General features: G+C 55.0%; 5 protein-coding genes and 1 long non-coding RNA gene across 17 annotated transcripts in view; 3 read left to right on the top strand and 3 right to left on the bottom strand.

Moving 5' to 3' along the window:
• The first annotated feature begins 4,326 nt into the window (after positions 1-4,326).
• Positions 4,327-6,357, top strand: LOC132017872 (uncharacterized). Its single transcript, XR_009404410.1, has 3 exons — positions 4,327-4,673; positions 5,159-5,235; positions 5,808-6,357. It is a non-coding gene; the product is annotated as an uncharacterized LOC132017872 (long non-coding RNA).
• Positions 6,240-10,681, bottom strand: RING1 (ring finger protein 1). Of its 2 annotated transcripts, XM_059400000.1 has the most exons (7): positions 10,021-10,647; positions 9,769-9,908; positions 8,859-9,019; positions 8,543-8,758; positions 7,439-7,828; positions 6,982-7,255; positions 6,240-6,682 (listed from the first exon to the last, which is right to left on the bottom strand). In XM_059400000.1, the coding sequence occupies exons 2-7, from the start codon at positions 9,844-9,846 to the stop codon at positions 6,581-6,583; spliced, it is 1,221 nt and encodes a 406-aa protein (XP_059255983.1). In that variant the 5' UTR covers positions 9,847-9,908; positions 10,021-10,647; the 3' UTR covers positions 6,240-6,580. The 2 variants fall into 2 exon arrangements, with proteins under 2 accessions (XP_059255983.1, XP_059255984.1); XM_059400001.1 differs by lacking the exon at positions 9,769-9,908 and having other exon boundaries at positions 10,021-10,681.
• Positions 10,682-11,851: 1,170 nt separating this feature from the next.
• HSD17B8 (hydroxysteroid 17-beta dehydrogenase 8) lies at positions 11,852-14,163 on the bottom strand. 4 transcript variants are annotated; one of them, XM_059399997.1, is made up of 9 exons: positions 13,991-14,163; positions 13,589-13,806; positions 13,373-13,489; positions 13,148-13,240; positions 12,960-13,045; positions 12,760-12,844; positions 12,507-12,549; positions 12,235-12,309; positions 11,852-12,045 (listed from the first exon to the last, which is right to left on the bottom strand). In XM_059399997.1, the coding sequence occupies exons 1-9, from the start codon at positions 14,034-14,036 to the stop codon at positions 12,029-12,031; spliced, it is 780 nt and encodes a 259-aa protein (XP_059255980.1). In that variant the 5' UTR covers positions 14,037-14,163; the 3' UTR covers positions 11,852-12,028. The 4 variants fall into 4 exon arrangements, with proteins under 4 accessions (XP_059255980.1, XP_059255978.1, XP_059255981.1 ...); XM_059399995.1 differs by lacking the exon at positions 12,507-12,549; XM_059399998.1 differs by lacking the exons at positions 12,507-12,549; positions 13,148-13,240.
• Positions 14,164-14,255: 92 nt separating this feature from the next.
• On the bottom strand, positions 14,256-17,864 carry SLC39A7 (solute carrier family 39 member 7). The gene is made up of 8 exons (XM_059399994.1): positions 17,754-17,864; positions 17,030-17,444; positions 16,770-16,938; positions 16,556-16,609; positions 16,256-16,420; positions 15,977-16,117; positions 15,570-15,766; positions 14,256-15,157 (listed from the first exon to the last, which is right to left on the bottom strand). The coding sequence occupies exons 2-8, from the start codon at positions 17,438-17,440 to the stop codon at positions 14,885-14,887; spliced, it is 1,410 nt and encodes a 469-aa protein (XP_059255977.1). The 5' UTR covers positions 17,441-17,444; positions 17,754-17,864; the 3' UTR covers positions 14,256-14,884.
• Positions 17,865-18,105: 241 nt separating this feature from the next.
• Positions 18,106-24,613, top strand: RXRB (retinoid X receptor beta). Of its 2 annotated transcripts, none has more exons than XM_059399993.1 (10): positions 18,106-18,447; positions 19,117-19,358; positions 19,870-20,026; positions 20,385-20,564; positions 21,625-21,797; positions 22,197-22,326; positions 22,521-22,653; positions 22,757-22,860; positions 23,171-23,276; positions 23,371-24,613. In XM_059399993.1, exons 1-10 carry the CDS (start codon positions 18,216-18,218, stop codon positions 23,516-23,518), a joined length of 1,605 nt encoding a protein of 534 aa, XP_059255976.1. In that variant the 5' UTR covers positions 18,106-18,215; the 3' UTR covers positions 23,519-24,613. The 2 variants fall into 2 exon arrangements, with proteins under 2 accessions (XP_059255976.1, XP_059255975.1); XM_059399992.1 differs by having other exon boundaries at positions 18,127-18,447; positions 22,769-22,860.
• An 868-nt stretch (positions 24,614-25,481) lies between these two features.
• The window catches only part of COL11A2 (collagen type XI alpha 2 chain), a 29,765-nt gene continuing 28,980 nt past the window's right edge, over positions 25,482-26,266 (top strand). The window contains exons 1-2 of one of the 7 annotated variants that reach the window (XM_059399985.1): positions 25,482-25,654; positions 25,937-26,084. In XM_059399985.1, coding sequence (XP_059255968.1) covers positions 26,003-26,084 — 82 coding nt within the window. In that variant the 5' untranslated portion in view covers positions 25,482-25,654; positions 25,937-26,002. Of the gene's footprint in view, positions 25,655-25,766; positions 25,843-25,936; positions 26,085-26,266 lie in introns of those variants that run through there. The other 6 variants (XM_059399990.1, XM_059399989.1, XM_059399991.1 and 3 more) reach the window with 6 other exon arrangements.

Here is a 26,266-nt window from a genome sequence, read left to right as displayed (position 1 = left end):
ATTAATTGAATTTAAATTTAAAAATAAAAAATTAAGAAAAGAAACAGTAAAAACTAATATCCTTGTCTTGACTTTGGAAGTTATTTTCTAATCTTAGCTAGATTTTTAAAAAGATTTTATTTATCCTTTGAGAGACAGAGAGGGAGCACAAGCAGAGGGAGAAGGAGAAGCAGACTTCCCGCTGAGCTGGGAACCTGATGACATGAGGCTCAATACCAAGACCTGGAGATCATAACCTGAGCCAAAGGCAGACACTCAACTACCTGAGCCACCCAGGCATCCAGTTAGCTAGATTTAAACAAAAAAAATAGTGGAGTCCTGTTAAACTTTATCCAATGTGTTCTCTGTACCTATTGGGACAATATTTTTTTCCTTTTAATTTGACAAATTGTAAACATCATTAATAGATTTTTTTTTAAGATTTTATTTATTTATTTGACAGAAAGAAATCATAAGTAGTCGGAGAGGCAGGCAGAGAGAGAGAGGGAAGCAGGCTCCCTGCTGAGCAGAGAGCCTGATGCGGGACTCGATCCGAGGACCCTGAGATCATGACCTGAGCCGAAGGCAGCAGCTTAACCCACTGAGCCACCCAGGCGCCCCATTAATAGATTTTTAAAGTACACCATCCTTGTATTCCTGCAATAAGGCCTGCTTGGTCATGTGCATGCGCGCACGCGCGCGCACACACACACACACACACACACACACACTTGCACAAACACCAGATTCAGTTTGTTAATATCTTATTTAGGATTTTAGTCTTTCTTTTTAAAAAATTTTGTTTATTTGTTTGAGAGAGGGAGAGAATGAGCAGTGGGGAGGAGCAAAGGGAGAGAGAGAAGCAGATGATGCGGGCTGATCCCAGAACCAGGAGACCATGACTTGAGCCAAAGGCAGAGGCTTAACTGAACCACCCAGGTGCCTATAGGATTTTAGTATTATAAGTGTGATTGTCCCTCTTTTTCTGTTATCTGCTATAGTTTGTATAAGTAAATAAACAACTGGTTTTTAAGAGTCGGCAAAATAGGGACACCTGACTGGCTCAATCTGTAGAACATGTTACTCTTGGTCTTAGGGTCGTGAGTTCAAGCTTCATGTTATGTATAGAGCTGACTTTAAAAAAATAGTTGGCAGAATAATGCATCTATAAAACTATCTAGATAGGGGTGTGTGTGTGTGTGTGTGTGTGTGTTTTAACTCATTCCATATATTAGAATTTATAGATATGTTCAGGTTTTCTATTTCTTCTTGAGTCAACTTTGGCCACTTTTCATTTAATTTCCCCATGTTTTCAGGACCAAGACTTCACCTCCCATCCTTTGGTGGCTGGTAAAACATTTTTTAGTTAACAGAACTAATTATCAGTCCTCTTCCAGCAACTGTTGCCATGGTCAGCTTATTCTCTGGCTTTCAGTCTTCTCTTTGTTTATAACACTCAGGATTCTATTTTCCTTTTGAGAACTCAGTCATGTTTACTCCCCCACCCCCATATTTTATCCAGTATTTCCAGGTGATGGTGCGTTTAGATTTTCTATGTCCTCCATCTTGCTTGATTCTGAAGTTGTTCCCATTTTAGAGATAAGAAAGCTAGGTTCAGAGTGATTTAACAACCTGAGGAAGGTTGCACCACTAATACTTTTAACCTAGTAATTGAACTCAGATATTATGGTTCTAGATTCTGTGCTGTTGCCACATTATTCCATGCTGCCTTCTGAAGCCAATGAGGCAAGACCAGAAAGGGGCATTGCAAAGTTAAAGGGAAAGAGGGTCTCATAGGCAAAACGGAGGGGGCCTGAGATGAAGGCAGAACTGTGGAGATGGACAAGATAGGAAATACAGAGGAAGTAATTGTATTAAGAAAATGGCATATGCCTGGGCCGCAGCTGTTGGAGGGAGAATCATGTCCTCGAACCATCCTCTCTGAGATCCTGAAATATGTAGCCCTCTACCCCAGATCCTGGCACGCATGCTTCTATTGAACCAATATTTCGACTCAATATTTATGGAGTTCGAGGTCCCCTGTGTATGACAACAGTGAGCATCTGCAGTCGTGATCCCTGCCCTCAGGGAGCTTACATCCTCCAGGGGGTCAAATAACAAATGTTGAACTGCAACTGTGCCCAGTGCCTCTGAGGAAAGGCACACCTTGGTGTGTGGGAGCTCAGAAGAGTGGAATCTGACCCATGAAGGAAGGGCAGGGTACCTTTCCTGAGGATGTGGCAGAGACGCTGAGATCTGAAGAATGAAGAGAAGCTAGCTAAAAGAGAGATGGGAGAAAAAGCCTTTCAGGCTGAGGGTCCAGCCTGCACAAAGGCTCTTTGCAGGAAGAAGAGGAGCCCTCCCACTGGGAGAGTGGTGGGTGAAGAATCTGGAGGGGCGGACAGAGCCACACCTGGCAGGGCCTTAGCAGGTTAAGGACTTGTATCTTTAGCCTAAAATCAATGGGAAACCATTGAATGAATAAGCAGGGTGCCTGAAACAATCAGATCTGCATTTCAAAAAGGCTTCTAACTCAGGTGTGCGGTGGCGCATAGTAGAGAAGACCATTCTCAAGGTCTCCAGCTACTGCAGTGATTCAGAGGAGAGCCAGATGGTCCAGATGGTGGCTGGACCAGGGAGGTGGAGGGATGGAGAAGAGGGACAGATACAACTGATCAGAATAAAGGTGGGGGACGCCTGGGTGGCTCAGTTGGTTAAGCGGCTGCCTTCGGCTCAGGTCATGATCCCAGCGTCCTGGGATCGAGTCCCACATCGGGCTCCTTGCTTGGCGGGGAGCCTGCTTCTCCCTCTGCCTCTGCCTGCCACTCTGTCTGCCTGTGCTTGCTCTCGCTTCTCTCTCTATGACAAATAAATAAATAAAATCTTTAAAAAAAAAAAAAAAAAGAATAAAGGTGGATTCAGTACTGAGATGCTCGCCACAAACACCTCTACATCACATCCTTCAAAGGCAAGGGGCTACACCATACACCTGTTTGTAATACTGAGGTCACGGAACAGTGTCCCTGTTAGGTGGCGGACTCAACAGGTACTTCCTGAAAAGGTGAAACGGACTAGGGGTCTCCCAAGTGATCCTTTTACCTCTAAGCTTCTTTCATTCCTTCTGGCATATGTCCGTAGTCAGCCTCTCTGGTACATCCATAGGGAGAATGCTGCCAAATTCTAAAGCATATACTTTGGGGGGAGTTAATGCAGAACTAAGGTCTACCTTATCCTTTAACATGTATAGTAACAATAATCTTACTGTGAGTGTTGCCCAAGTGAGGCATTCCCCCAACAGAACCTTCTAAAAGGGTGAATGGTGGGGCACCTGGGTGGCTCAGTGGGTTAAGCATCTGCCTTTGGCTCAGGTCAGGATCTCAGGATCTTGGGATCAAGCCCCACATCGGGCTCTCTGCTTGGTGGGGAGCCTGCTTCCGCCCCTCTCTCTGCCTGCCTCTCTGTCCACTTGTGATCTCTCTCTCTGTCAGATAAACAAATAAAAAATCTTTTAAAAAAATTAAAAGGGTGAATGGTAACACCACCCTCCTCAGTGCCAGGCTGGAGCCAGAGGCGCTATCTAGAGGGGACGCTTCTGTGGGACCCCCTGGATGACTGTTCAAAACCAACTGTCCAGGATATTAAGCAAACAATTTTGTGGAAGAAGTGCAAATAGCCAGACACGAAGTACTTGTCTCGGAGCTTGACAACACAGGGGGAAAACCCCAAACTGAAGAAGAGATGAGTGGTCTCACTGGTGATGTTTGTACCTGATAGCGGTCCTAGGTTTTTCTGAGATGTCTCTTGTGTGTATTGTCTTACACGCTGCTCTCACTCCTGTGCTCAGACGCATGATCTGCTATGGTTTGGGGACTGAGAAGCCTGAGCCAGGGAAAAGTGGGAGATGGATGGGTATGGGAGAGAGAGGCTCCTTTTCTCTTCACCCCTCCAGCAAGACTTTCTTCTTCCCTTCTCAAGCATCCTGGCACAGCGTCACCTCCTCTGGGAGGCCCTTTCCAATTGCCCTACAGGTTCCCAGTGACCCCCTGCTCCAGAGGTTGGAGCCCCTTCTGCATGGGGCACTTACCATTCACCCGATGAGGACCCATCCCGAGGGAGCTAACATCTCATGGAACATCTACTCGACTGCTCCTCTGCCTCAGTGCCCATCAGAATCACCCAAAGGGTTTGTAAAAACCCGATGCTCCGCCCCCAGAGTTTCCTGTGTAAAGAACTCTCCCTTTAAGGGGCAAGATGAAGATTTATTCCCAGGTCTCCCTGCCTCTAGTAACCTTTCTTTCCCTGCCTCCCTCCTTTGCATAGTTAGTTATTCTCCTGCATGTATCTAGTTCCTCAACAGAATAGTCAAGTTCTTTTTTGTATACTTTGTATCTCTGGCTTTGCCTAACCTATTTCTTAGGGCTTAATTTACACCAAGACTGAAGGATTTGGGGAAGGAACCCAGGGAAGCTCCCAGGGCAACAGGATCTGACCTGCTCCCGCCACCCCACAACACCTCCTTCTCCCAGCAATAGGGAAGGAGAACACCCGGTCAAGGAGGTAGTTATTTTCCCCTCCCCTAGACAGACGCCTAGGGCCACAGTTTGGTATGTTTCCCACATGATGTCACGGAAATAAACAGGCGCATCTTCGAAATTCAGTCATGGAGGCAGCAGAGAGGGGACAGCAGCAGAAATGTGAGAAGTGGAGAGAAGGGGAGGGTGGGGTGGTGTTGACCGCGAAGCTGAAGAGAGAGATGGGCCGGGGCGGGGGGCGGGGGGCGGGGGGGGGGCGATACGGGGACCAGGGGCTGTTACAGGGTTAAGGGAGAGGGCGGGGAAGAGAGACAGAAGAAGCTGCGGGTCGGTCACTTTCCTGGAGAGAATGAGAAAAGTGAGGGGGTGGCGCTCCTGGCAGGCGCGAGAACTAGAAGAAAAGCCGTGTTCATTGCGTACTCTCCAGCCTCCACCTCTGTATCCTTCCCGACTCCTCCACGCCTGCCTCTCCCTCTCTGAAACTCCGGGAGCGACGCCCAATTTCCTTCAGCCCCAAAGCCCCGGCAGCGCCGCAGCTGCTGGATACCTGGGGTTGGAAAGGAGGCGAGCCAGGATCAAGGGTTCTGGGGAGCGGGTATAGAAAGGGGCTCCTTCAAGTGTTAAGTGGGTCTGGTTTATTTCTGCAGGGCAAGAGGGCTCAGGCGGTGAGTTCAGGCCAGCAGGTCTGTAGGACTTGCCTGGGCGGAAAGGTGCCCCTTAGTCGGTAGGTATTGAAGGTACTAGGGATCAGAGGGAAAAAACGAGAAATCCCAAGCGTGGGGTGGTGTGCCCTCGGGTCTGTGGATCCCACCGAAAGCCTAACTTCTCTGCCAGTGGGGCAGATAACTGAGCGAGCTGCAGGAATTTGGGGCGGATCGGGGTGGGGATGCGAAGGGCAACGGAAACAGGAAGTGAGGGGCAGAGAGTCTGAAGGTGGGGGCAGAGGGACAATCAGTTACTCCGGGGGAGGCGAGTCCGAACCCCGCACTACACCTGATGCGGAGCGCAGCGGAGCACCACTGTACCTCCGAACGCGGGTTGGGGCCCAGTCCGCCCGTGCAACTCGAGGCCGGGAGCCAGCAACTGCCTCACTTGAGGTCCCCACCGCTCTGCTCTTGGCCACAGCCCGGCAGGAACAGAACTACTCCACTCAGCCCGCGGCTAGGCTGGCACTGGCTTGCGCATCCTGGGAATTGTAGTCCCTGGCCCTGGCCGCCTTCTTTGGGAGGCGGCCGGGATGTCCAGCAGGGAGGTCCTCGCAGCCCTCTCCACGACCCCTCCCTCTTGTCTTTCCAGCTATAGACACCAGCGTCTTGTAGTGATGAGGAATTACTCTGCTTCTGAACATCACGGTCCCACTGGCGGCTACAAACGTGCCTTACTCTCGAGTCACTTTCCTACATTCCCTTTGGTATTGAAACCTTGGATTCCAGGCTGGGCGATCCAGCTTTTAGGGGGCAGCTGTGAGATCTGACTTGAGACGCCGCTCAGCTCTTCACCCTGTCTCTTTCAGCTTCACAGACTGTGCCCCACTATTTTCATACATATCTGTTGACTTGGGGTTCAGAAAATTGGGATTTACACACCGAGAAGAACCGTTGGCATTTCCTCCCCATTTCCAAGGCTGATTTCCACATGATTTCCAGGCTTGTCTCCCCAGTCTTTTTGTTTTGTTTTGGTTTTCCCCTTCTAGTACACCCCTAATAAACAGAGACACAGAACTGCAGGTTTCAAAGAGGAGAAGAAGCAAATTTGTTGTTGTTGGTAGGAGGGCATGAAGGGGAAGGCTTTTCACCTTCCCCAACATCTTGTGTAGATGGGAGGCTGCGGGGGGGGGGGGGGGGGGAGCAATAGAAAAGGCAGTAGATGGGGGTGCATGCCCCGCTCTGTACAATATAGAAGAATCTGATATAGATACTTTGTATAAAAGCCACTTGTCCTCATTTGTGTCCTCTTGCTGGCTGGCTGGGTTGGGGGGGGGGGCACTGGGGGACACAGAAGCTGGGGGTGGTAGGCCAGGACACAGGGACACCCCATGGTCCCCATCCTCTGGCTGTCCCCTTGTGGGGTCACTTTGGATCCTTGGTGGGGGCATAGCAGAGCTCCAGTGGCCGGGACACCTTCCAGAACTTCTCATTCACCAGTTCCAGGGTCAGGGAGCCATTCAGTGTCTACAGAGAGGGTGGAAGAGAGAGAGAGGCAGGGTAAGAAAAAAGAAAATTGGAGAAGGTAGTAAAGGATACGAGTAAGGCAGGAAGTGACCTAGGGAGGAAGAAAGAAAAAAAGAGTAATAAAAGAGCTGGGGCAAGGCAAAGCAGGGGCACAGGGAGTGATGGGGGAGGAGACACAGATCTCTGGATGCCCAGAGAAAGGAGGGTGGGCCAGTTAGGGTGGGATCCATGGTTCTGTGTGGCCCCAGACCACCCTCCCCAGCACTCCCTCTTACAGCACTGCCCTCAGAGGCTCTCACCGTGAAGGCTCCGCCCCCAGGGGCGATGTAGATGGTGTACTGCTTTTCGCTGACACCTTCCAGACTGGGCAAGGCAGGCTCCTCAGGGCCGTCACCACCTCCGGCACCCCCACCCTCTCCGCCACCCCCATCAGGTCCCCCGGCATCAGAGGCGCCCCCTCCAGGCCCTCCTGGCTCCCCAGCCTCTTGCTGCTGCCTCCGCTCTAGGGCAATGCGCAGGGCCAAGTACTTGGAAAGATGGTCCACTGTGGCATTCCCAGTTGTCTTCACATACCTGAAGTGGGAAAGAGGGTAGGTTTAGGGCACAGAAAACCTTCAATGGACAAGGGAAGTAGGGAACTTTCCAACAGGGCCTCTGGGTTAGGGTTTCTTGCTGGGTTTGGGTGAAGCCCACTTCTGATGGAAGTCTATGTGATCTCTGGTTTCTCAGAGGTCAGGGGAAAGACAGGGCTCTCACCTAGTCTGGCAGTATTCTCCCTTCTCCACGAGCAGGGGGTGGGGCCGGAACACGAGCTCAATTTCTCCACCTGGCTCCGGGGGACTGGGGGCCCCAGGAGGGCTTGGGGGGCCTAGGGTGCCCCCTCCCAAGGTCCCTCCCCGGTCACCAGAGTCTTCAGAACCGGCACCCCCACCAACCCCACCAGTGCCACCTCCCCCAGTCCCTACACTGCTCCCCCCTGCGCCCCCACCACGGGGTCGCTTGGGAGCAGGGCCTGGGGCAGAGTCAGGGGCGGAGTCTGAGCTCACATCCTCTCCATCCCCCTCTCCCTCCCCAGGCTCTCCTTCCCCCCCACTCATCGTGGTGGTCTGATCTGACCCGGGCATCGGCCGCCTCACACGCTGGGCCCTGTAGAAGCAAGTGGTTGAAGTTAGAAAGCACCAAGGATAAGGGGTTTAGATTTTAAACTTACGAGAGAACAAGAGATCAGGGAGATATTACTGATGACACCTAATACTTACGAAATACTAACTATATGCTTAAGCACACTGCTAAGTATTTTGCACTGATCGCCCACACAGTACAAATCCTAGAAGCAAGGAATTATATTCTCTTTATAGTTGAGGAAACGGAGGCTTACAGAGGTTAAATAACTTGTCTGCGATCACAGCCCCTTGACTCTCCTCATGGACTCCCAAGAACCAGAAGCACAGGTTTGTAGAAATGTGGAATTTCAGGCCCAACTCCAGACCCATTGAATTAGAATTTGCATTTTTAACAAGACCCTTGGGTAATCTGGATTCCTACTGAAGACTGAGCAATGCTGGCCTAGAAGGTCATTTAATTCCCAGCGGTGTGACTCCAGAGTCTATGCTCAAAATCACTCCACTACTCTAACTTCTAGAAAGTTAAAGGGTGAGCTGTTTTCTTCTTAAGGATAGCAGTGCCAGCTACTAAGAAGCTGCAATTTACGTTCCTGACTTCCAAGCTTCAACAATCATGCTGGGGCTAACTATAAGGATGCTAAGGCACAGAAGCTGGCAGGCAGCAAAGACAGCACCAGGAGTCAGACCCACACATCTGTCCCACCAGCCCTGCTACTGCTTCTCTCCCAGCCCGAACCTGTGCATGGCCTGCATGCGCAGCCCCTCCTCGATGCTGGAGCTCAGTGCCTGCTGGTTGTGCAGGCGGCTGAGGCGGATGAGCACCCGGTCTTGGTGGGCCTCGTATTCCTCCCGGCTGGGGTAGATCTTAGAGATCAGGGCATCAAAGTTGGGGTCCGGCCGCAGAGACCGCTTGGATACCAGCTTCTTGCGGCAGGTAGGGCACTCCTTGTTCCTGGCATGGAAGAGAGGAGGCTCTGAACAGTCAGCTGCCGGGGCATTGAGGCCCCAACTCTGTACCCTTCATCCCATCTCAAACACATCCCTCCTGTTACCCGCTCCGAAGGGCCGTGACGATACAGTCTGAGCAGAATCGGTGGAGGCACTCCTTGGTGGTCATTGTATTCTTCAGCATGTCCAGGCAGATGGGGCACATGAGTTCTGAATGCAGTGACCGAGGGGAAACCGCAATCTCTGTGCCATCCATGATGGCTTCCTGGAGGCATCAGTGAGTGGAAACGATGGTGGGTTGGGGGGGAAAGGGGTTTTAGAAGTAAGTGGTCCATGGAATGGGAATTTTGAGAAATACAGTGAAATAGCAGAATCTGGGTACCCCATGTTGGCCACTTGAAGATGGTAATTCTGAGAGAGAGGAGCTTTGACTTGGAGAGAATGGAAAACAGAAAGGATTAGTGTCCATGAACTAAAAGTAGGAGCTTCGCAACAGAAGGATCGGAGGTTTGGCAAGAGGTGTGGGGGTGGGGGTGGCACAGATTTGGAATTTGGAGAGGGCTTTTTCCACAGAATTTCTAAGTGGGTCCAGGTTCAACCTATATCAGAATCCCCTAGAGTACGTGCTTAAAACGCAGACTCTGGGGCCTCATCTCATTACCATATCAGAACGTTGGTCGGTGGGGGACAGCCGAGAGGCTCCATTTTTAATAAACTTGAGGGGTGAGTCTTACAGGCACTAACTGGAGCCGAGGAACAGTGAAGGTAATTTCTGTCTGTTTACTATCTTTCAGATGAAGGAAGTCATATTTGCTTTATGTCTGTGGCACTAGCTGATGTGAGCATTAAATGAGGTAAACGTGAAGTGCTTGGGAAAGATTAAGATGACTCAAAGGTAGGACCAAGGGAGTCTGTGACATGGGGCAGGGAAACGTTAAAGAGGCTGTGGGATGGGGTCTGTGGATTCAAAGGTTTGGGAAAGGGAGTAAGCTGTGAAGGGAGAGTCCCTGTCACCTGCGGGGTCCGGTGGAGCTCATACAGACTCAGTTCCCACGTTTTGCTGGCATTCTGGGCATTCGCCGGCGTCGTCATGGTGACCGGGCACAGACCCCCCCACTAGGGCTCCGCCGCGGTGGAGGAGGAGGAGAGGTAGGCTGGGATGGGGGGGAAGGGGGAAGGGGTGTTAGGGGGGCCGCCCTCGCGCAGACCCCGCCCCTCCGGTGGCTCCCCCCACCCCCCTCCGCCCGGCGCCGCGCTGCCCCTCACCCGGATCCAGCCGTCCGCGCCCCGGTTGCCGCAGCGCCTCTCCCAGGGCCCGGGATCCCAGCCCCAAATCCCTCGGTCCGCAGCCGCGGCTCAGACAGCAGCTCCCGCCGCCGCCGCCGCCATGGCCCGGGCGCTGGGGCCCTACGTCACTTCCGCCTGTCCCTCCACTACACCCCCCACACCCGTCAGCAGAGACGTCACCGCCACTCGGGGCTCGGGTGGGACGCGACGTGGGCGCCCGGGCACCCCGCCCTCGGGAAGCGCCCGCTTCGCGTATAGAGCCGGCGTCCCCGGAGTCCCGAGTTACGTAGGGACCCCGGTCTCAGTAGCCCGGCCGGCACCGTCGTGCTGCCAACCTTAGCCACCGTTCCCTTCCCGAGGTCCCCACCCGAGGCCTCCACTCCGGAGGGCGGGGCCTGGGATCTCTTGAACCCCGGGAGGGGACAGTAGGTTGGAAAAGGGGCCACCTCCCCCACTCCGCGTCCCCTAGCGGCTCTGGGGTACAGCTGCCCCCCTCCCCACAACTTCTCTGTAACCCCAGCCCGGCATTCCGGGGAGGGTAGGGGGGAAGGCTGCAAAGGATCCTCGGCCGCTTCAGTCCTCCAGTCCTGTGAATGCAACTAAATCCGGATGAACCCGGGATTCCCCTTACCACCCTGGGGACTTGCTCCACCCTCCGCTTTGGCTCTCACTAGACCCTCCGACCCGCTCTCCCCTCGAGGTTTGGGGGCGGCGGCTCGGGACGTCCAGACTCAACTCTCGGCCAGAGCCAGAGACTCGAGAATTGCGTTTGGACAATCAAGAGCCGCGGCCCGGGGCGGGGGAGGGAGGCGCACGAGAGGAACGGGGGAATGGAGACACCACGCGGAAGCAGGGACACAGACACAAGATGGGGCCCCTATAGGGGAGGGGGCGTGCGCGTGTGGGTGGCTGGGGGCACAAGGGGCAGAATGTCTGGAGTGGGAAGCGGGCAGGAGCCTCCTCCAGGACTTTGCAGTAAAGGAAGGGGACCGGGAGGAAAGAGAAGAGGAAGGGGCAGAGCGATCCCCATTGAGGGCAGGGGATGAGATACGGGGCGGGAGGGGGGGTGCGGGTGGTGGAAAGAGACCGTGGTGGGCGTCCTGTCTCCTTCAGCCTGAGCTGGGGTTCCCGGACTTGGGCTGCAGCTGCCAGGGGGGGTAGCCTGTTTCTGGGACAAGGCAACAGTGGGTCCCCTCGCCCCCTCCCCCAGTTCCCCCCTACTTCCCTGTCCTCTCCTTCAGTCCGTGGCCAGTCCTTATGTGGGCTCCAGAGTCGATTAGCGCAGACCCCCTCCCCTTCCTCCTCCTCCTCCCAGCCCCCTCCCTTCTGCTCTCCTCCAGCCCCTTTCATCGGCTGGTCCATTCCCCTAATCCTGGCCCCCTCCCCTAATCCCCCCCACCCGACCCCAGGCCGGCTGCAGCTATTGTAAGGTGGAGAGAAAGGGGAGGGGGGACTCAGAGAAGGGAGAGGGGTGGGGGAGGGCCACCTGTTCCAAGACCCCTCCCAAGGCCAGACTGGACACCAGGATGGGGCCATGAACAAATCACCCTTGGGGACCATAAAGACCTGGGGAACTGGGGGGAGGGGATTGGGGCTGCAGGACCAGTGGGAGGGGGTGGGGCAGAGACACCCTCCCTCTAAAAAGACCGAGTGTCAGGCATACACAGTGACACACACTCTCTCCTCTCACACCCGGCGGCGGGGGTTGCCCTGGGAGACCAGGCAGTGAAAGGGAACAATCCTTCGGGAAAGGGAAAGGAGGGGGAGGTGGGGAAGGGTCTGAGGGCTTAGACACAAGAAGAACCGGAGGTGGCAGGGAAGAGGATTTGGAATTTATTAGGGTCACAAGCACCCCTGCCTCCCATATTCAGCATTTCAGAGCCATACACTGCCACCCCTTTTGTAGCCTGGGAACTCAGAGTCCTCATCAGCAGGAGGCCGGGTAGAGTGGTGGGGGAGTAAGCAGAGTCCAGGGTCCGTGAGGCAGTTACATGAAAAGACCTCCTGGGAGGGGCAGAAACATTTGGACAGATGCACAGGTGGAGACAAATGGGCTGGGTGGCGCCCACTTCGGTCCCATGCCTATGGGAACTTCTGCTGTTCCCTCAGTGGCTCCAGACTCCCTTTACTTGCTTTCTCTTATCATCTGGGTTCCACTACTCTTCCCTCTCCCTCCCCATGATGGCTTCATACCAGTGACTTCCACTGAGGCCCCTGTGATGTATCCACTGTCTTCAGATGCCAAGAATGCGACCACATCTGCCACATCTACAGGAATGGTGGGAAGAAGGCAGAATCCTACTCACTCTCATGGACCCAAAGTCATCACCTCCCACCGGAACCCCTCCCCACCAACACACAAACTCCAACCACCAATCCTAGTGATATCCTCTCAGATTCCACAAATTCTGGGATCTCTTCATTCAGGCCCTTTCCCTAGGGCCTCCTCCTCATTCAGTGCTCACCCTCAGGATCCCCCATATGTCCCATCGGGATTATTCCAATCACCTGTAAGAAAATACTCATAAGTGGGTGAAAGTTTCTTTTACAGACTTTTTTTGTAGGCTGAATCTATGACCCTTTTTTCTTTTGTCTTCATTCCTTGTACACTTATTAAATATCTACTATTTGCCAGGCCCTGTGCCCAGATTCTCTCTGAAGCCCAGAGATGTTGTTGGGTATCTGGAAGGATTCTGCCCTCGGTCCACAGCCTCCTACCTTGTCCAGCACTTTCTGTGGCACTTTCTGTGTCATGGGTGTTGTAATGAACCCTGGGAGGACAGAGTTACAGCGGATCCCATGTCTGTGGAAGGGAGAGTGGCTGCTGATTCTGGAAGAGGACTGAGTACTGACCTGCCTCCCATACCTCCCACACACCTCAGCAAATCCCTCTGTACCCCCAGGGCTGTCTGACCAACCGTCCAAGCTCCCGAGCTGCAGTCTGGGTCAGCCCAATCACTCCGGCCTTGGATGCTGCGTAGTTTGTCTGTCCCATGTTCCCCACCTATAGGTGAGTCAGAGATTTAGGATGAGTCAAGAGTCCCAAGGAGGGGCTCTCCTCTCTATGCCCAACTAGCTGGCTGACCTCATCCCAACTCAATCTGACCTTCCCTACGATGCTACTGATGTTGATGATGGACCCATGGCAACCACTGGACACCAGGGCTTGGGCTGCAGCCTGAGTGACTAGAAAGATGCCCTGGTGAGGAGAGTAACAAGGCAGAAAGGAGTGACAGTCCTTCCAGTAACAAGGCAGCTGGAGTGACAGTCTTCTTCCAGCTCCCTCCCCCAGGCTGGAGGAGCTAGAAGCCACAGGTTCAGAGGTCGCCACCTTGAGATTGACAGCAATGACTTTGTCCCAGTCATCCTCAGACATGCGGAGCAGAACCTCATCCCTGGTGATCCCCGCACAGGACACGACGACAGATGGCGGGCGAGAAAAGCAGGCCTATGGAAGGGGGCGGTTACACACCAAAACCCAAGTACAGCCGGGGGAATGGAGGCAACGTCGGCTTTTTAAAAGAGGGCGAGGTCCTGTCGCGTTCACCTGCACTTGTTCCAGCAGGCGCCTGACTGACCCGGCCTCAGACACGTCAGCCTGGAAGGCGGCGTGGGTGCCGCCGGGCGCCACCTCCTCGCTCCCCTGCCCGCCCAGCAGCCACACCGTCTCGCAGGCCGCCGCCCTGTCCAGGTCGCAAGCGGCTACAGTGGCCCCCTCTCTGGCCAGGCGCACACTGACGGCCCGGCCGATTCCGCTACCCGCGCCTGAGGTGGGAAAGAACACGCGGGAGGGGGGAAAAGGGGAGTGGGCAGGGGTCAGAGGTCGACAGGGCGCAAAGTTAGTAAAATTTGGGCCGGGGGCTAGAGGTCACAGCGCCTGTAGACGCCGAGGGGGCGCCCCGACAACACTCCAGCACCCCAACCCGCCTGGGAGGACATTCCCCTCAACCTGTGACCAGCGCCAGCGCGGAGCGGAGCCTGAGCTGAGACGCCATGTCCGGCGGCTGGTGGGCGGGCACCCAGTACGGAGCCAATCCTAGCGCAGAGGGGGCGTGGCAAGAGCAAAGACGCGCCAATCTAAGCCAGGCCAGCGTTGGGCCATCTGGGGCCACCAGCGCAGGCTGACCTCCCACCGCGGGGGCGTGGCCAGTCGCCACCACTTGGGGGCCTGGGGAGACGAGGGTCCCTTATTCCAAAAAAGACAAAAGACCGCGTGTGGGGCGGAAGATCCGAGGACTTTATTTCCGGTCACCACCCCTACCTCTTGATTCAAACAGTGATATCAAAAGAATAGAAAAAAAAAAAAAAATCGGGCCAGGAGATTAGCAACCCACCTACCCCCTCAATCACTCCCAAATCAGGACACACGATTGATGTTTAACTGATGTACATCCCCGGCTCTTCCTGCTACCCGCCCTGTCCAGGGCTCTGGTCTTCCCTGAAGCTTCCACCAACAGGTGGGAGGGGGAGGCAGACCTTGGAAGAAGACTGTGTGTAGTAGCTTGGTCCTCGGAAAACAGGTTGGGTGGGGCACACAGCATAGGCTGTCATCACCCCCTCTGTTTTCCAGCCTTCTTCATGGCCCCCTTTAGCCCCCAAACCCAACAACATGGTCAGCACATGACTTACACTATAGTCCCTCCGACTTCTCACTCTCACTTCTGCAGCTCCTGTAACACTGCAAAATCCTGATGGCCCTAATGCCAAAGTCACCACTTCTCTAGGATACAATTTCCTTTGCCAGATGTCCCTGGTGAGGGCCCCCAACCTCCACAGACCCCTGACCTGGAGGACTTAGAGGCTAGAGGTTTGGGACTGCAGTGGGGACGGTTTACCCCACCTCTCACTCGAGGTGGGCTATCAGCACCATCATGGCAACTCCCCCCAGGAGCCCCAGCACCTCCAGAAGTGACTGCAATGGTGACGCCTCCCTCAACAGCTCAGGCAACACGGACACTGTTGCTACGTAGATAAAGCCACCTGCAGTGAATGGCAGAATCCAGCCAGGACCTGCACCACCAGCAACTTCACTGCCCACTGCCCCTCCTTCAGTTAGGAGGGCACAGGCTGTGCCTGCCAGCGCCCCTATTGCCGTCAGTAGTTGCAGACGCATCGCCTGGTGGGCAGAAAAGACAGAAAGGTACTCAGCAGCATCTAAAGATGATCAGCGGTTAGGCATGTGTGGTGGGATATAGGTACATATGGGCAGGGTGCATGTCTTGGAGAACTAAAGACTGAGGCAAAAAGAGGAGGATCTAGAATAGACACTTTCTGAAAAATCTTAAAATATCAAAGAGGTCCTACCTACAGACACACTCTGAGTGAACAGGTCAAGGTGAAAGACCCTCATAAACCACTGAGATGGTTTGTAGACCACAAATGAAGAGACAGAATTTCTTCCCCCTCATTTCTGTTGTTCCTCACAGTACAGCTTGTTTGGAACTAATGAGTGTTGATCGTGGATTCTGGGTGGGTGAGCAGGAGGTAAAGAGTTTGAGGCAATCATGTCTGATGCACAAATCACCAACCTGCTTTTTGCTGCATCCAGACTGGACCAGGATGGCAAAGTCCCCGACTTCATGGGGCACTTCGTGTAGCAGGACGGTCATTGTAGTCAGGATCCCAAGCCCCCGACCTCCTCTAAATGAAGCACCAATGGCCAGACCATCTGTGAAGTTGTGTGCCAAGTCAGCAGCCAGATTCAGGTACCCTGATACACGTAGGTCTTGTACAAGCGGAAAGAAAGACAAAATAATTAGAGACATCTATCACTCCTAATTTCAGCCCTGGTCAGCCATTATCACATCTCCCCCCAGAGATCACTTCACCACCCAGCCCCTTCACGTTTCCCGGACACCTGCCATTACCCACAATGCACATTCCATGTGAAACACAATATCCCTGGCCCAAGTTTATCAATAACTCTGTCCCTCACCTGAACCTCTTTTTTCTTCTCCAGAATTCTGAGGTCTCACTGGCCCATCTTTGAGCCCTGTGCTCCCTCCTCTCCTCTTCCGAGACCCAGCTGCTTCCTTTTCTTCTTCCTCTGAACTCTGTTTCTCCTTTGAAGGACACTCTGCAGGAAGGAGTTGGTAAAAGTGGAGAACAGAGACCTCCAAAAATGTCCTCAGAAAGGAAGTTCCCTCCCACCTAAGAGCCATAGAATAAGGGGATTCTAAGGCAGGCAAAATGCTTTTTAAGGAAAGGGACTTACCCTGTTTTCCATGCCCATGACTTCCCTGTGTGTGACCATGAGCATGTCCATGTCCATGACTGTGTCCATGTCCTCCTTTCACATGTCTCACAAATTTCTCCACCACAAGAAAGGCAACAATTCCACTGAGGACCCACAGTCCCACAGACAGAATGGGGCCCTGGCCTGGAAATAGAGGCATTGAGACATTAAGGGAGATGATGTAGATTCCAGACTCCTCTCCCCCAAGTGCAGGAGGAGAAGAGGGAGGGAAAGACCTTCCCCAACATCCCAACACATCTTCATCCACTCCTTCCTCACCACTATGAGAGTGTCCATGTCCAGGCTGCTCCAGAGAGTGGTGAGAATGAGGTTCTGGAGAAAGGGAGAGGAGATGTCAAATGAGAGAATACCCTGGCCAAGTGGCATGCATTTGGGGGAATATTGGATAGTAAGAGATGAAAAAAGGGCAAAGAACCCTTCTGCCTAAAGAATAAAATATTAAGATTTACAATAGTGGCCAAAGATCACTTACCCAGTGCATGAGGGATGAGGTGCAGAAAGGCATCTCCTAAGAGCCCACCCGAAGCAAAACTGAGCAAGATCTGGAGCAGAGAGCGGTGCCGGGGGGAGTTTGATTCCACAGGGATAAGGAAGAGGACAAAAAATGGAGCTGCAGAGATCAGAACGGTGGCCCCCAGTGCCTGGTGAGGGAGAGAGTCAGGGGTCAAGTGGTGCGGGGTTTCCCAAAAATCCAGAGCCGGCCCCTCTCTCCCCCATCCCCTGGGGACTCACATAGGCCCAGAGAGTGACAGTGTCCAGGTCCTGCTTGATGCCTGGAGCCCCAGACTCCCCATGGCCTCCATGGCTGTGCTCATGGTCATGTCCATGTCCTCTGTGGTAGAGGCTCTCATGTGATTGGCCATGGCTATGGCCATGGTGCAAATCCTCATGTGAATGTCCATGTTCGTGACCGTGGGTATGCCCGTGCCAGATGCTCTCGTGAGTGTGGCCATGGCCATGGGCATGACTGTGGCCATGGTGGAAATCCTCATGTGAGCGCCTGTGGCTGTGGCCATGGAAGTCCTCGTGCAGGTCCTCGTGCAGGTCGCCATGACCCCCGTGTCCGGCCACTAGCAGCCCCAAGGCCGCCCAGGTCAGCAGTCCCACGGACACCCAGTGGGGGGCCCCCTGGCCTCTGGCCATCACGCTGACCAGAGGGACAGAGACAGTGACTCCACTTGACCCTCAACTCTACACCTATGAGGTGCCAGTTTTACTCCGTTCGTGCCCTCCGTCCACTTCTAAGGACCGCTACCACATTCCGCTGTTCCCACCCACAGTGTTCCCAAGACTTGGTCTCTTTATCTCAACCCCCCTCCCGGATATAGGGCCCCCGGGACACCGCTCTAGGCTTTGATTCTCTACTTTACGGACTCTCTGGGCCCTAGTCTCTATGATCCACCAGGTAGTGGAAAAGGTCTGGAAAGGACGGTAGGGTAAAGCAGGGAATTCTCACCGGCTTCGGGAATCCTCTCCTTTCCCGGTTTGCTCGGACGTGGCAGTCCCGCCTCTAGCTCCCGCGAGAACAGGAAGTTCCGTCCCACCTCGGTCCCAATACCTTTACCAATATGGCGGCACTCGGGTGGCGGCCCAGTCGCCTGCTCTGGCGCGCATGCGCGGGCGTGGAGGTTATTTGAGGGAAGGCTGGGCGAGGCCGGCTAACAGGGCCGAGGAGACCGCCTCCTCCGTTTCCAACTAGACGAGGGGGCGGGAACTAGCGCGGAGACTTCCCGTCTATACCAAGATGGCTGCCATGTCGGTGCTGTCATTTTGGTACAGAGCAGAGCGAAGCGCTTAATTTGACCCGGTTTAGCCCAGAGTCTTTTCCTCTGGGGCTTCCTCGTGCTCAGCTAGTCCCCTGGTCAATACTTGGGAATCCCTGGTACCTCTTTGGTATCCTTGCACTCAGCCAAGAATCATGTCTTGGGCTGCTCGCCCGCCCTTCCTCCCCGAGCGGCATGCCGCAGGGCAGTGTGGGCCGGTGGGGGTGCGAAAAGAAATGCATTGTGGGGTCGCCTCCCGGTGGCGGCGGCGACGGCCCTGGCTGGATCCCGCAGCGGCGGCGGCGGCGACAGCAGCCGGAGAACAACAAACCCCGGAGCCGGAGCCGGGGGAGGCTGGACGGGACGGGATGGGCGACAGCGGGCGGGGTGAGTGTCCTAGCGGACGGACAGGCGAACCAGTGACCGCGTTATCTGCGACCCCTCCCCCCAGTCCCCTGGCGCGCTTTCCCTGGCGCTCCCGCCCCCTTGTTTGTAAACATGCGTCCCCTCCCTCCCGGGGGCCTTAGCGCCCTCCCCCCCGGGGCGGGGCGGGGAGGGGGAAGCTTCCGCCCTCCCAGCTTTGGTTGTTTGAGGCCCTGCAATCTGGAGGTCCGGGGCGGGGACACGAGTCCTTGAGTTTGGGGACTCTGGACGTTTGAAGGCAGATCCTGCGTCCTAGGAGGGGTCTCTTCCGCCTCTTTTCCTTGTACAGTCCGGCTACAAGCTGGGAATGGAGGGGCCGTCAGTTCCACCCCACGTGCTGCCCCACCCACATAAGACATGTCTGGCTTGGGGTGACCAAATGCATTGCGTGGAATTCTCCCTCGCTTGATCTAGCCTGTCTTTTGTCAACCCCCTCCTCTCATCACAATTAGGAGTTAAACTGTTGTTTGACAACAGGGTGTTTCTGGACATGAGGATGAGTGGAATGGGTTGGGGTGGGGTGCGGTAGGGGACTAGAGAATTAAAGTCTCCAACTGGATGATCTAAGACTCATTTTCTCTTTTTTGTCTTTCTGTCTGTCTGTCTCTGTGCCTGTGTGTACCCCTCCCTCAGACTCCCGAAGCCCAGACAGTTCCTCCCCAAATCCCCTTCCCCAGGGGGCCCCTCCCTCTTCTCCTCCTGGGCTACCCCTACCCCCTTCAGCAGCCTCCTCCCTTGGAGGCTCTGGGGCCCCACCCCCGATGCCACCTCCCCCACTGGGCTCCCCTTTCCCTGTCATCAGCTCTTCCATGGGGTCCCCTGGTCTGCCCCCTCCAGCTCCCCCAGGATTCTCCGGGCCTGTCAGCAGTCCCCAGGTGAGAGGTCATGGCTCACTGACTGCCTCTCCACTTTCATTTCCTTGTTTTCCTTGTGACCCCAGATCCTTGTGTGAACTTCCCCATGGCCCACAGACCTTCCAGTCCTCTAATCCTGGCAGGCCTGTGGTCCTTGTGAGACCCCTTGCCCTTCCTGAGGTGACTTATCTTTCAGTGCATGCTTCCTCCCCAGCCCTGTAAAAGAACCTTGATATTCTGATGTCCCTTTGATTTATCAGGGTTTTTTGCCCTTTTTGTCCCATCTGCCATCCTGAGATACTTGCCCTTCAGGGCCCCTGTATTGCACAATTTCAGGGAGAATTGTATGCCTAATGTCTTTGGGGTTGTGCTCCAGGGGTTCCCCTTCACGTAGACTGCAGTGTAAATAATGTCCTCTGTAATGTGCAATGCAGGGCCCTGCCTAGATGGTAAGGGATGATTTCCATGACCTCTGAGAGATTCTCCTTCCCAATGAGTCTCCCTGTGACTTCCCTATTTCCCCCTATCCCAGATTAACTCAACAGTGTCGCTCCCTGGGGGTGGGTCTGGCCCACCTGAAGATGTGAAGCCACCAGTCTTAGGGGTTCGGGGCCTGCACTGTCCACCCCCTCCAGGTGGCCCTGGGGCTGGCAAACGGCTATGTGCAATCTGCGGGGACCGAAGCTCAGGTATGGGGCTCAGAGGATGACCAGAGAGGAAGAGAGTGTCTGACATTTACCATCACTTGTGGGATTCCCAGGGGCTCATGGGGTTGCACTGCAGCAGGTGGGTGGGGGGAAGCCTGGTGATAGGTAAGGGACCTGAAGCTCAAATATGGGATGGGGGATGGTCAGAGGAAAGAAGATGTTGGTATAGGGTTTTGAACAGTGAACAATGAGGAGAACCCTCATGTCTGGGTCCTCCTTCTCTAGATTTGGTAAACACACAATAGATTTAAGCTAAGTTCGCTGGGGGGAAGTTGGCAAGAGACTTAATGGAGAGGGATCTACGTGCAGCCTTGTTAGTGCTATTCCCCTTGCCTTCTAGGCAAACACTATGGGGTTTACAGCTGTGAGGGCTGCAAAGGCTTCTTCAAGCGCACCATCCGTAAGGACCTGACCTACTCGTGCCGGGACAACAAGGACTGCACGGTGGACAAGCGCCAGCGAAACCGCTGTCAGTACTGCCGCTATCAGAAGTGCCTGGCCACCGGCATGAAGAGAGAGGGTAAGGGCCTGCATCAGCCAAGCTTTCTGGGCTACCTTATGGGAAAGGAGGGAGGAGGTGGAGGGAGGCTGCAGAAAACCCGAGACTGTACTTCTCAGGAGGACTGGACTGTTCTCTCTCCTCCTCTAGAGGGCGATATTTGATTTCTCTCTCCCCTCATCAGCTCTAGTCCCTGAGTTTCCTTCTTAAAGGGGGTACTCCTCTGTTGCCTGCTCCTTTGACCCCTCCCCTCCCTCCTGCTAGGGTAGGCTAACATTTCCTGAGCCACAATGGGCTTCTCTGTCTCCTCTTCAGTTACCTGAATAGTCCCTCCTCCTTGATACAGTGGTTGCTTATCTATGGTTCTTCCTCCAAAGTCTGGGACTCTACTCTCTTAAGTTATAGACTTTACTGAAGACTTCAGGGCTGCCTTTCTTTTCTTTATCTTCTTAAGTGTGATTCTGGAATTTTCAGACACTTTGGAGTATCTTGGTCAAATCCCTCCTTTTAGAGAAGATGAGCCTGAGGCCTGGTTTTCCTAAGGTCATGTAACAAAGTGGGGATCAGAACCCATCCTTGAAGACCCAGGCCAGTGATCCTTTCACTGCCTCTTAGTTGAATCAGAAGAGAGTCAGATTTGCAGTCAGGTGCACATGGATTTAGATGGATGACTTACTGTGTATTATGTGAACTTAGACAAGCTATCTAACTCTCCAAGCCCTACAATCTTCATCTTTAATAACAGGGATAAGAGCTCACAGGATTCTCACAATAATTGGGGGAATATTAAAATGTGTTTTCATATTTTTTAGCATGTAGTTGGTCCTCAGTTTAAATATTAACTTTCTCCCTAATCCTTTACCATCCCTTCCCGTCCTCCTCCTTGGTTTATTTAACTGCCCTTTTATAACCCCTGCTTCCAGACTGCCTCTGGTCCCCTGTTGCTAGTGACTTCCCCAATTCCTATAAATATTTTCTAAGGGCCATGAGAACCTTGATAAGGCCCTAAGGACATTTCAGAACCCCTTACCGCTGACTATTGACTTTCCCCTTTTTCTTTTCCTCCTCTTCCCACCCCCAGCGGTACAGGAGGAGCGTCAGCGGGGGAAGGACAAGGACGGGGATGGGGAGGGGGCTGGGGGAGCCCCCGAGGAGATGCCTGTGGACAGGATCCTGGAGGCAGAGCTTGCTGTGGAGCAGAAGAGTGACCAGGGCGTTGAGGGTCCTGGGGGAACCGGGGGTAGCGGCAGCAGCGTGAGTGATGGGGTCAATCCAGTCTCTTTCCTGATGGGGGGTGGGGTGGGAGTCTAGGTTGGTTCTGTTTCCCTCTCCTCTCCCTTTCCCTCCCAACCCTCCCCTCCAAAACTGCCTGGGACTGGAAGTGCTGCCAAACAAGGTCTCTCAAACATCCGAGGTGGGTGTGATAGTTTTCTCTGTCCCCATCCCAAAACAACCCAGTGGTGGAACCACAGGCAAGTTCTAAATGCATAATTGTTTTCACGAATGCCAGAGGAGAAGCCTGACTTACAAGGATTGGTTCAGATGGTTTTGAAGGGAGACTCCTTTAAGGAGGTGTTGTCAGAAACCTCTTACAAGGGGGGCTTCCACTGTACCTCCAGACCTTCCATAACTCTTACCCCCCATCCCCCACAGCCAAATGACCCTGTGACTAACATCTGTCAGGCAGCTGACAAACAGCTATTCACGCTTGTTGAGTGGGCGAAGAGGATCCCACACTTTTCCTCCTTGCCTCTGGATGACCAGGTCATATTGCTCCGGGCAGGTCAGTGACCTTGGATTCCCCTGAGCTCTTGACATATGACCCCTACTTCAACTTCTGACCTTCAGTGACCCCAGTGCATACTTATATACCACGGGGCCCAAGTTCATTGACCTCACCACTTCTTCTCTTCCCCTGATATGCTTTGAATCCCATGGTCTGATCTCTGGCTCCTGACCCTTGCTGCCCCAACCCAGGCTGGAATGAGCTCCTCATTGCTTCCTTCTCCCACCGATCCATTGATGTCCGAGATGGCATCCTCCTCGCCACAGGTCTTCATGTGCACCGCAACTCTGCCCATTCTGCAGGCGTGGGAGCCATCTTCGATCGGTCAGTGGCCCTCGGCTGGGCTGGCCTGTAGGTAGAGGGGGTGGGGCTATAGGCTGGTCCGTGTCCAAGGCTGGCTGAGCTGTGACCTTTGAGTGACCTGCAGGTCCCTCTCCAGGGTGCTGACAGAGCTAGTGTCCAAAATGCGTGACATGAGGATGGACAAGACAGAGCTTGGCTGCCTGAGGGCAATCATTCTGTTCAATCCAGGTAAGAGGAGGATCACCCCTATCTCTCAAGACCAAGGCAACCTTGGAGCCTCCTCTTCTCCAGAGACTCCTAAGTTACCCAGCTATTCCCCTCAACCCGGCAATCTCCCAGCTGACCAAGAAAAACCCACATCCACTGATACGCTCCCATTTGACCCCATTCCATAACTTGCCCTGCTTCCCTTGCCAGGCATCTGGTAAAGGGCCAGTAGGTGGGGCCCAGAAGGGACATTGTGTGGGCTGCATCTCCACATTTGTTCTGACTTGATTTGTTTTCCTTCTTCTTCCCCCTCTTTTCCCTGCCATCCCAGATGCCAAGGGCCTCTCCAATCCTAGCGAGGTGGAGGTTCTGCGGGAGAAAGTGTACGCATCACTGGAGACCTATTGCAAGCAGAAGTACCCTGAGCAGCAGGGACGGTGAGAAAGAGCTGTGGGGGTGAGGGGTTGGGTGCCATGAGGGTGTGTTCAGGGCACATGTGGTTCCAGCTATCTTCTCCTGCCTCTCCCTCAGGTTTGCCAAGCTCCTGCTACGTCTTCCTGCCCTCAGGTCCATCGGCCTTAAGTGTCTAGAGCATCTGTTTTTCTTCAAGCTCATTGGAGACACCCCCATTGACACCTTCCTCATGGAGATGCTTGAGGCTCCCCACCAGCTGGCCTGAGCCCAGACCCAAATGTGGTGCTCCTCACCTGAGGAGTACGCATCCGAGGGGGACTCTGGCCTTGGGGCATGGTGGGGAGGGGCCATGCCCTAGAATCTTGGTGGGGTGAGGTGTAGAGGGCACAGCTGAGACCTCCAAGAGGATCCATAAACTCTCCAGGGGGTTTGCGTGATATCCCAAGTCAGAGGGGACTCCAGATCCTTGTGAGGGCTGGACCTCTCTCTTCAGTGGCCTTGAGTCTCTGAATTTGTCTGGGTCTGCCATGATTTGGGGTGATTTCTCATCCCCTGCCTGGAACGATCTCTCCTTCCCCCAGCACAAAGCACTGGCCTTGCTCACAGGACCTTGCTTCCTTCTCATCTTGCCTCACTTAGCTACTCAAGCGAAGAGAGAAAATGCGAATTCGTTCAGAGATGGATATCGGGGGGCAGGCCCCCCAAACTGGTGGACATGGGAGTAGTGCTCTGGCAGTTGGGGGCTACTCTGGAAGAGGGAGGGTCCCTGTCACTGTCTCCCGTCCAGAGTCCCTCTTACACTTCACCTCCTGCTGCAATCAGACTGAAAAATAAAAAGATGGTGGTGGTTAAGGGGTGGGTGGAGATGTAGGAACCCATCTGCTATTTTTAATTTCCTCTGAGGATAGAGACTTGCAGTTAGACTCAAAGAAGTACTGTACTTTCCCAGGTTGACTAAGAAATGCCAGTGGTGGAGGTGGTGTTTGGGAAAGGGTGGGCCCTGGAGATGGTCTGTCCCCAGGGCCCTTCAAGCACTGGCCTTCCCAACCCCTTCCCCCACAGTTTCTTGTCTAACTAGGGGAAGGGGCCTGGGGTGTGCTGGCAGGGTGGGGTGGGGATGGTTTGGTGAGTAGTCCTCAGGCCCTTCCCTTCACAGCCCTCCCCCAGACCTGGGCACACACAGTGTGGCCTGGGGGACACAAGACCCTGGCCTGAGAATTGAAGGGGGATGGTCAGCCTGCAGAGATGGCCTGCTGGGGCTGCATGACTTTTGCCCTGCAGCTCTTCTCTCTGGGGTTCCTTTCCCTTCTCTTTCACTCACACATAAAATAGCTTTCAAATTAAATCGCTGTTTTCTGGACTGAGGTAACTGTATTAGCCGTGCGTGTGGGGGGTTATCCGGTCGGGAGCTTCGGTGGAGCTCCCTTGACGCCGCCCGCCGAGAGGGCCCCCGAGAGGCGGGCACAGGGTGGGGGACACAAGGCGCGCTTTGTCGGGGAGGGGGGAAGAGGGTGTGCCAGCCTGGGGGCGGGGCCGGCTGGAGGAGGAAGACGGGGGCGGCTGATTTTCAAAGGCGCCTTGTTCGCTTGCGCCCTCCTAGCGCCAGTGGGCGGCGGCGCCTGGGCTCGCTCCTGTCTTCTCCCGCCGCACTGCGGGCTCCGGGCAGACCGGGCGCCGTGCCCGTCCGTGGGGGCTCACCGGGCGCTGAGCGCCCTGGCCGCCTCCGTCCTTGCTCGCCCAGAGGCGGCCTCTCGTCCCTGAGTAACCCTGTTTCCCTGCGCTCTTCCAACGGGCTTCGACGGCCCCCTCATCTCCCCGCTGGGTCCCTTGCCACCTGGGCTTCCGGATTCCCTGACCTCCCCCCGCCCCCGTTTTCATCTCCTTGGACCTGATTAGCCTGCGTGTGTCGGGCTGTCCAGTCTCTGGCGGTATCTGCCCCCACGCCAGGTCCCTCTGCCTGCGGTGTAACCACCTGCCCCGCCCCTTGCAGCAGTCGGGTAGCAGGTTCCCAGTCGCTATCTATAGCCTAGTCTATAAATACCCCCGCCCCAGGCCGGCTCTGTAATTACACTGGGCGGGGCGAGGGGAAGTAATTATGGAGACCTGATGGGGGGGAGGTAGAGACCCCCCCCCCCCAGGCCCGCCTCTTGCCTCTTCCCTCCCACTGTGCCCTAAGTCCCTCCCAGGACAGCTGAAAAGGGGCTCTGGGCCCCCAGGTGGGAGGGAGTTGGGGTGGGGGCTTTGACTGGACCCCTGAGGCCTAGAAAAGGAAGCGGCAAGGGAAGAGATACCGGGATTCCCGAAAAGGTAGTCTTGGGTACAGGCCATTCAGTCTGCAAGGAGCAGGGAGAGCAGTCGAGGATCAGCGAAGGAGGGCTCCCGTCCTCCCACCCCCAACCAGGTGGAGACCGAGGGTGGGGTTTCCCCTCGGTGGCTGTGGGCGGGCGGCTGGAGGCGGGGGCTGGGCTGGGACGGGGGCGGGGGCGGGGTGGGGGCTCTGGGCCGCGGGGTGGCCGGGGACACAGAGGAGCGGCGGCCACCGAGGAAGGAGTGGCGCCAGAGCCCCGACGGGCGCCCGGTTGCATGGAGGTGGGCCGCTGAGAGCTGTCGCTACCCGACAGCCCCTGACCTCCGCGGGACCCCAGCGTCCGAGGCTCAGAGCCTGCTTATTCTCTCTTGTCAGCTTTGGGGCGTTCTGCGCCTCTGGCCGCCCGTAGGTCCCTGGGACCCAGTGTTCGGGTCGCCAGCCATGGAGCGATGCAGCCGCTGCCATCGCCTCCTCCTGCTGGTACCGCTAGTGCTGGGGCTTAGCGCGGTCCCCGCCAGGGCAGGTAAGAGGAGTCCCTGACGCCTGCGTCCTCGGAGTCAGGCTCCAGCTCTCAGTATCCCCCTGGGTAGGGGACAGCTGATGCCTAGGGCAGAGCTTCTAAATCCAAGAAGGGGATTTGGGTGGCTAAGGGCCCTGGGTGGAGGGCAGGTCACCTGGGTCCCTGGGAACCAAGGTAGGGGGAAT

This window comes from Mustela nigripes, chromosome 5 (genome assembly GCF_022355385.1).
Source record: "Mustela nigripes isolate SB6536 chromosome 5, MUSNIG.SB6536, whole genome shotgun sequence".
In the NCBI taxonomy this organism is placed as follows: Eukaryota; Metazoa; Chordata; class Mammalia; order Carnivora; family Mustelidae; genus Mustela; species Mustela nigripes.
The sequence above is the reverse complement of the archived record's forward strand: the minus strand, read 5'-3'. Positions and strand labels throughout refer to the sequence as shown.

Coding starts and splice junctions, on each gene's coding strand:
- RXRB (XM_059399993.1), top strand. CDS start 18,216: ATGTCTTGGGCTGCTCGCCCGCCCTTCCTCCCCGAGCGGCATGCCGCA. Junction 22,654..22,756: donor GTGGGAGCCATCTTCGATCG/GTCAGTGGCCCT, acceptor AGTGACCTGCAG/GTCCCTCTCCAGGGTGCTGA. Junction 22,861..23,170: donor AATCATTCTGTTCAATCCAG/GTAAGAGGAGGA, acceptor CTGCCATCCCAG/ATGCCAAGGGCCTCTCCAAT.
- HSD17B8 (XM_059399995.1), bottom strand. CDS start 14,036: ATGGCGTCTCAGCTCAGGCTCCGCTCCGCGCTGGCGCTGGTCACAG. Junction 13,490..13,588: donor GCCTGCTGGAACAAGTGCAG/GTGAACGCGACA, acceptor CCCCTTCCATAG/GCCTGCTTTTCTCGCCCGCC. Junction 12,310..12,759: donor CACAGAAAGTGCTGGACAAG/GTAGGAGGCTGT, acceptor CCATTCCTGTAG/ATGTGGCAGATGTGGTCGCA.
- SLC39A7 (XM_059399994.1), bottom strand. CDS start 17,440: ATGGCCAGAGGCCAGGGGGCCCCCCACTGGGTGTCCGTGGGACTGCTG. Junction 16,939..17,029: donor CTGTCACTCTCTGGGCCTAT/GTGAGTCCCCAG, acceptor CTCCCTCACCAG/GCACTGGGGGCCACCGTTCT. Junction 16,610..16,769: donor CCTCATCCCTCATGCACTGG/GTAAGTGATCTT, acceptor CCCTTTCTCCAG/AACCTCATTCTCACCACTCT.
- RING1 (XM_059400000.1), bottom strand. CDS start 9,846: ATGACGACGCCGGCGAATGCCCAGAATGCCAGCAAAACGTGGGAACTG. Junction 8,759..8,858: donor GTCACGGCCCTTCGGAGCGG/GTAACAGGAGGG, acceptor CTTCCATGCCAG/GAACAAGGAGTGCCCTACCT. Junction 6,683..6,981: donor CTGGGGGCGGAGCCTTCACG/GTGAGAGCCTCT, acceptor CCCTCTCTGTAG/ACACTGAATGGCTCCCTGAC.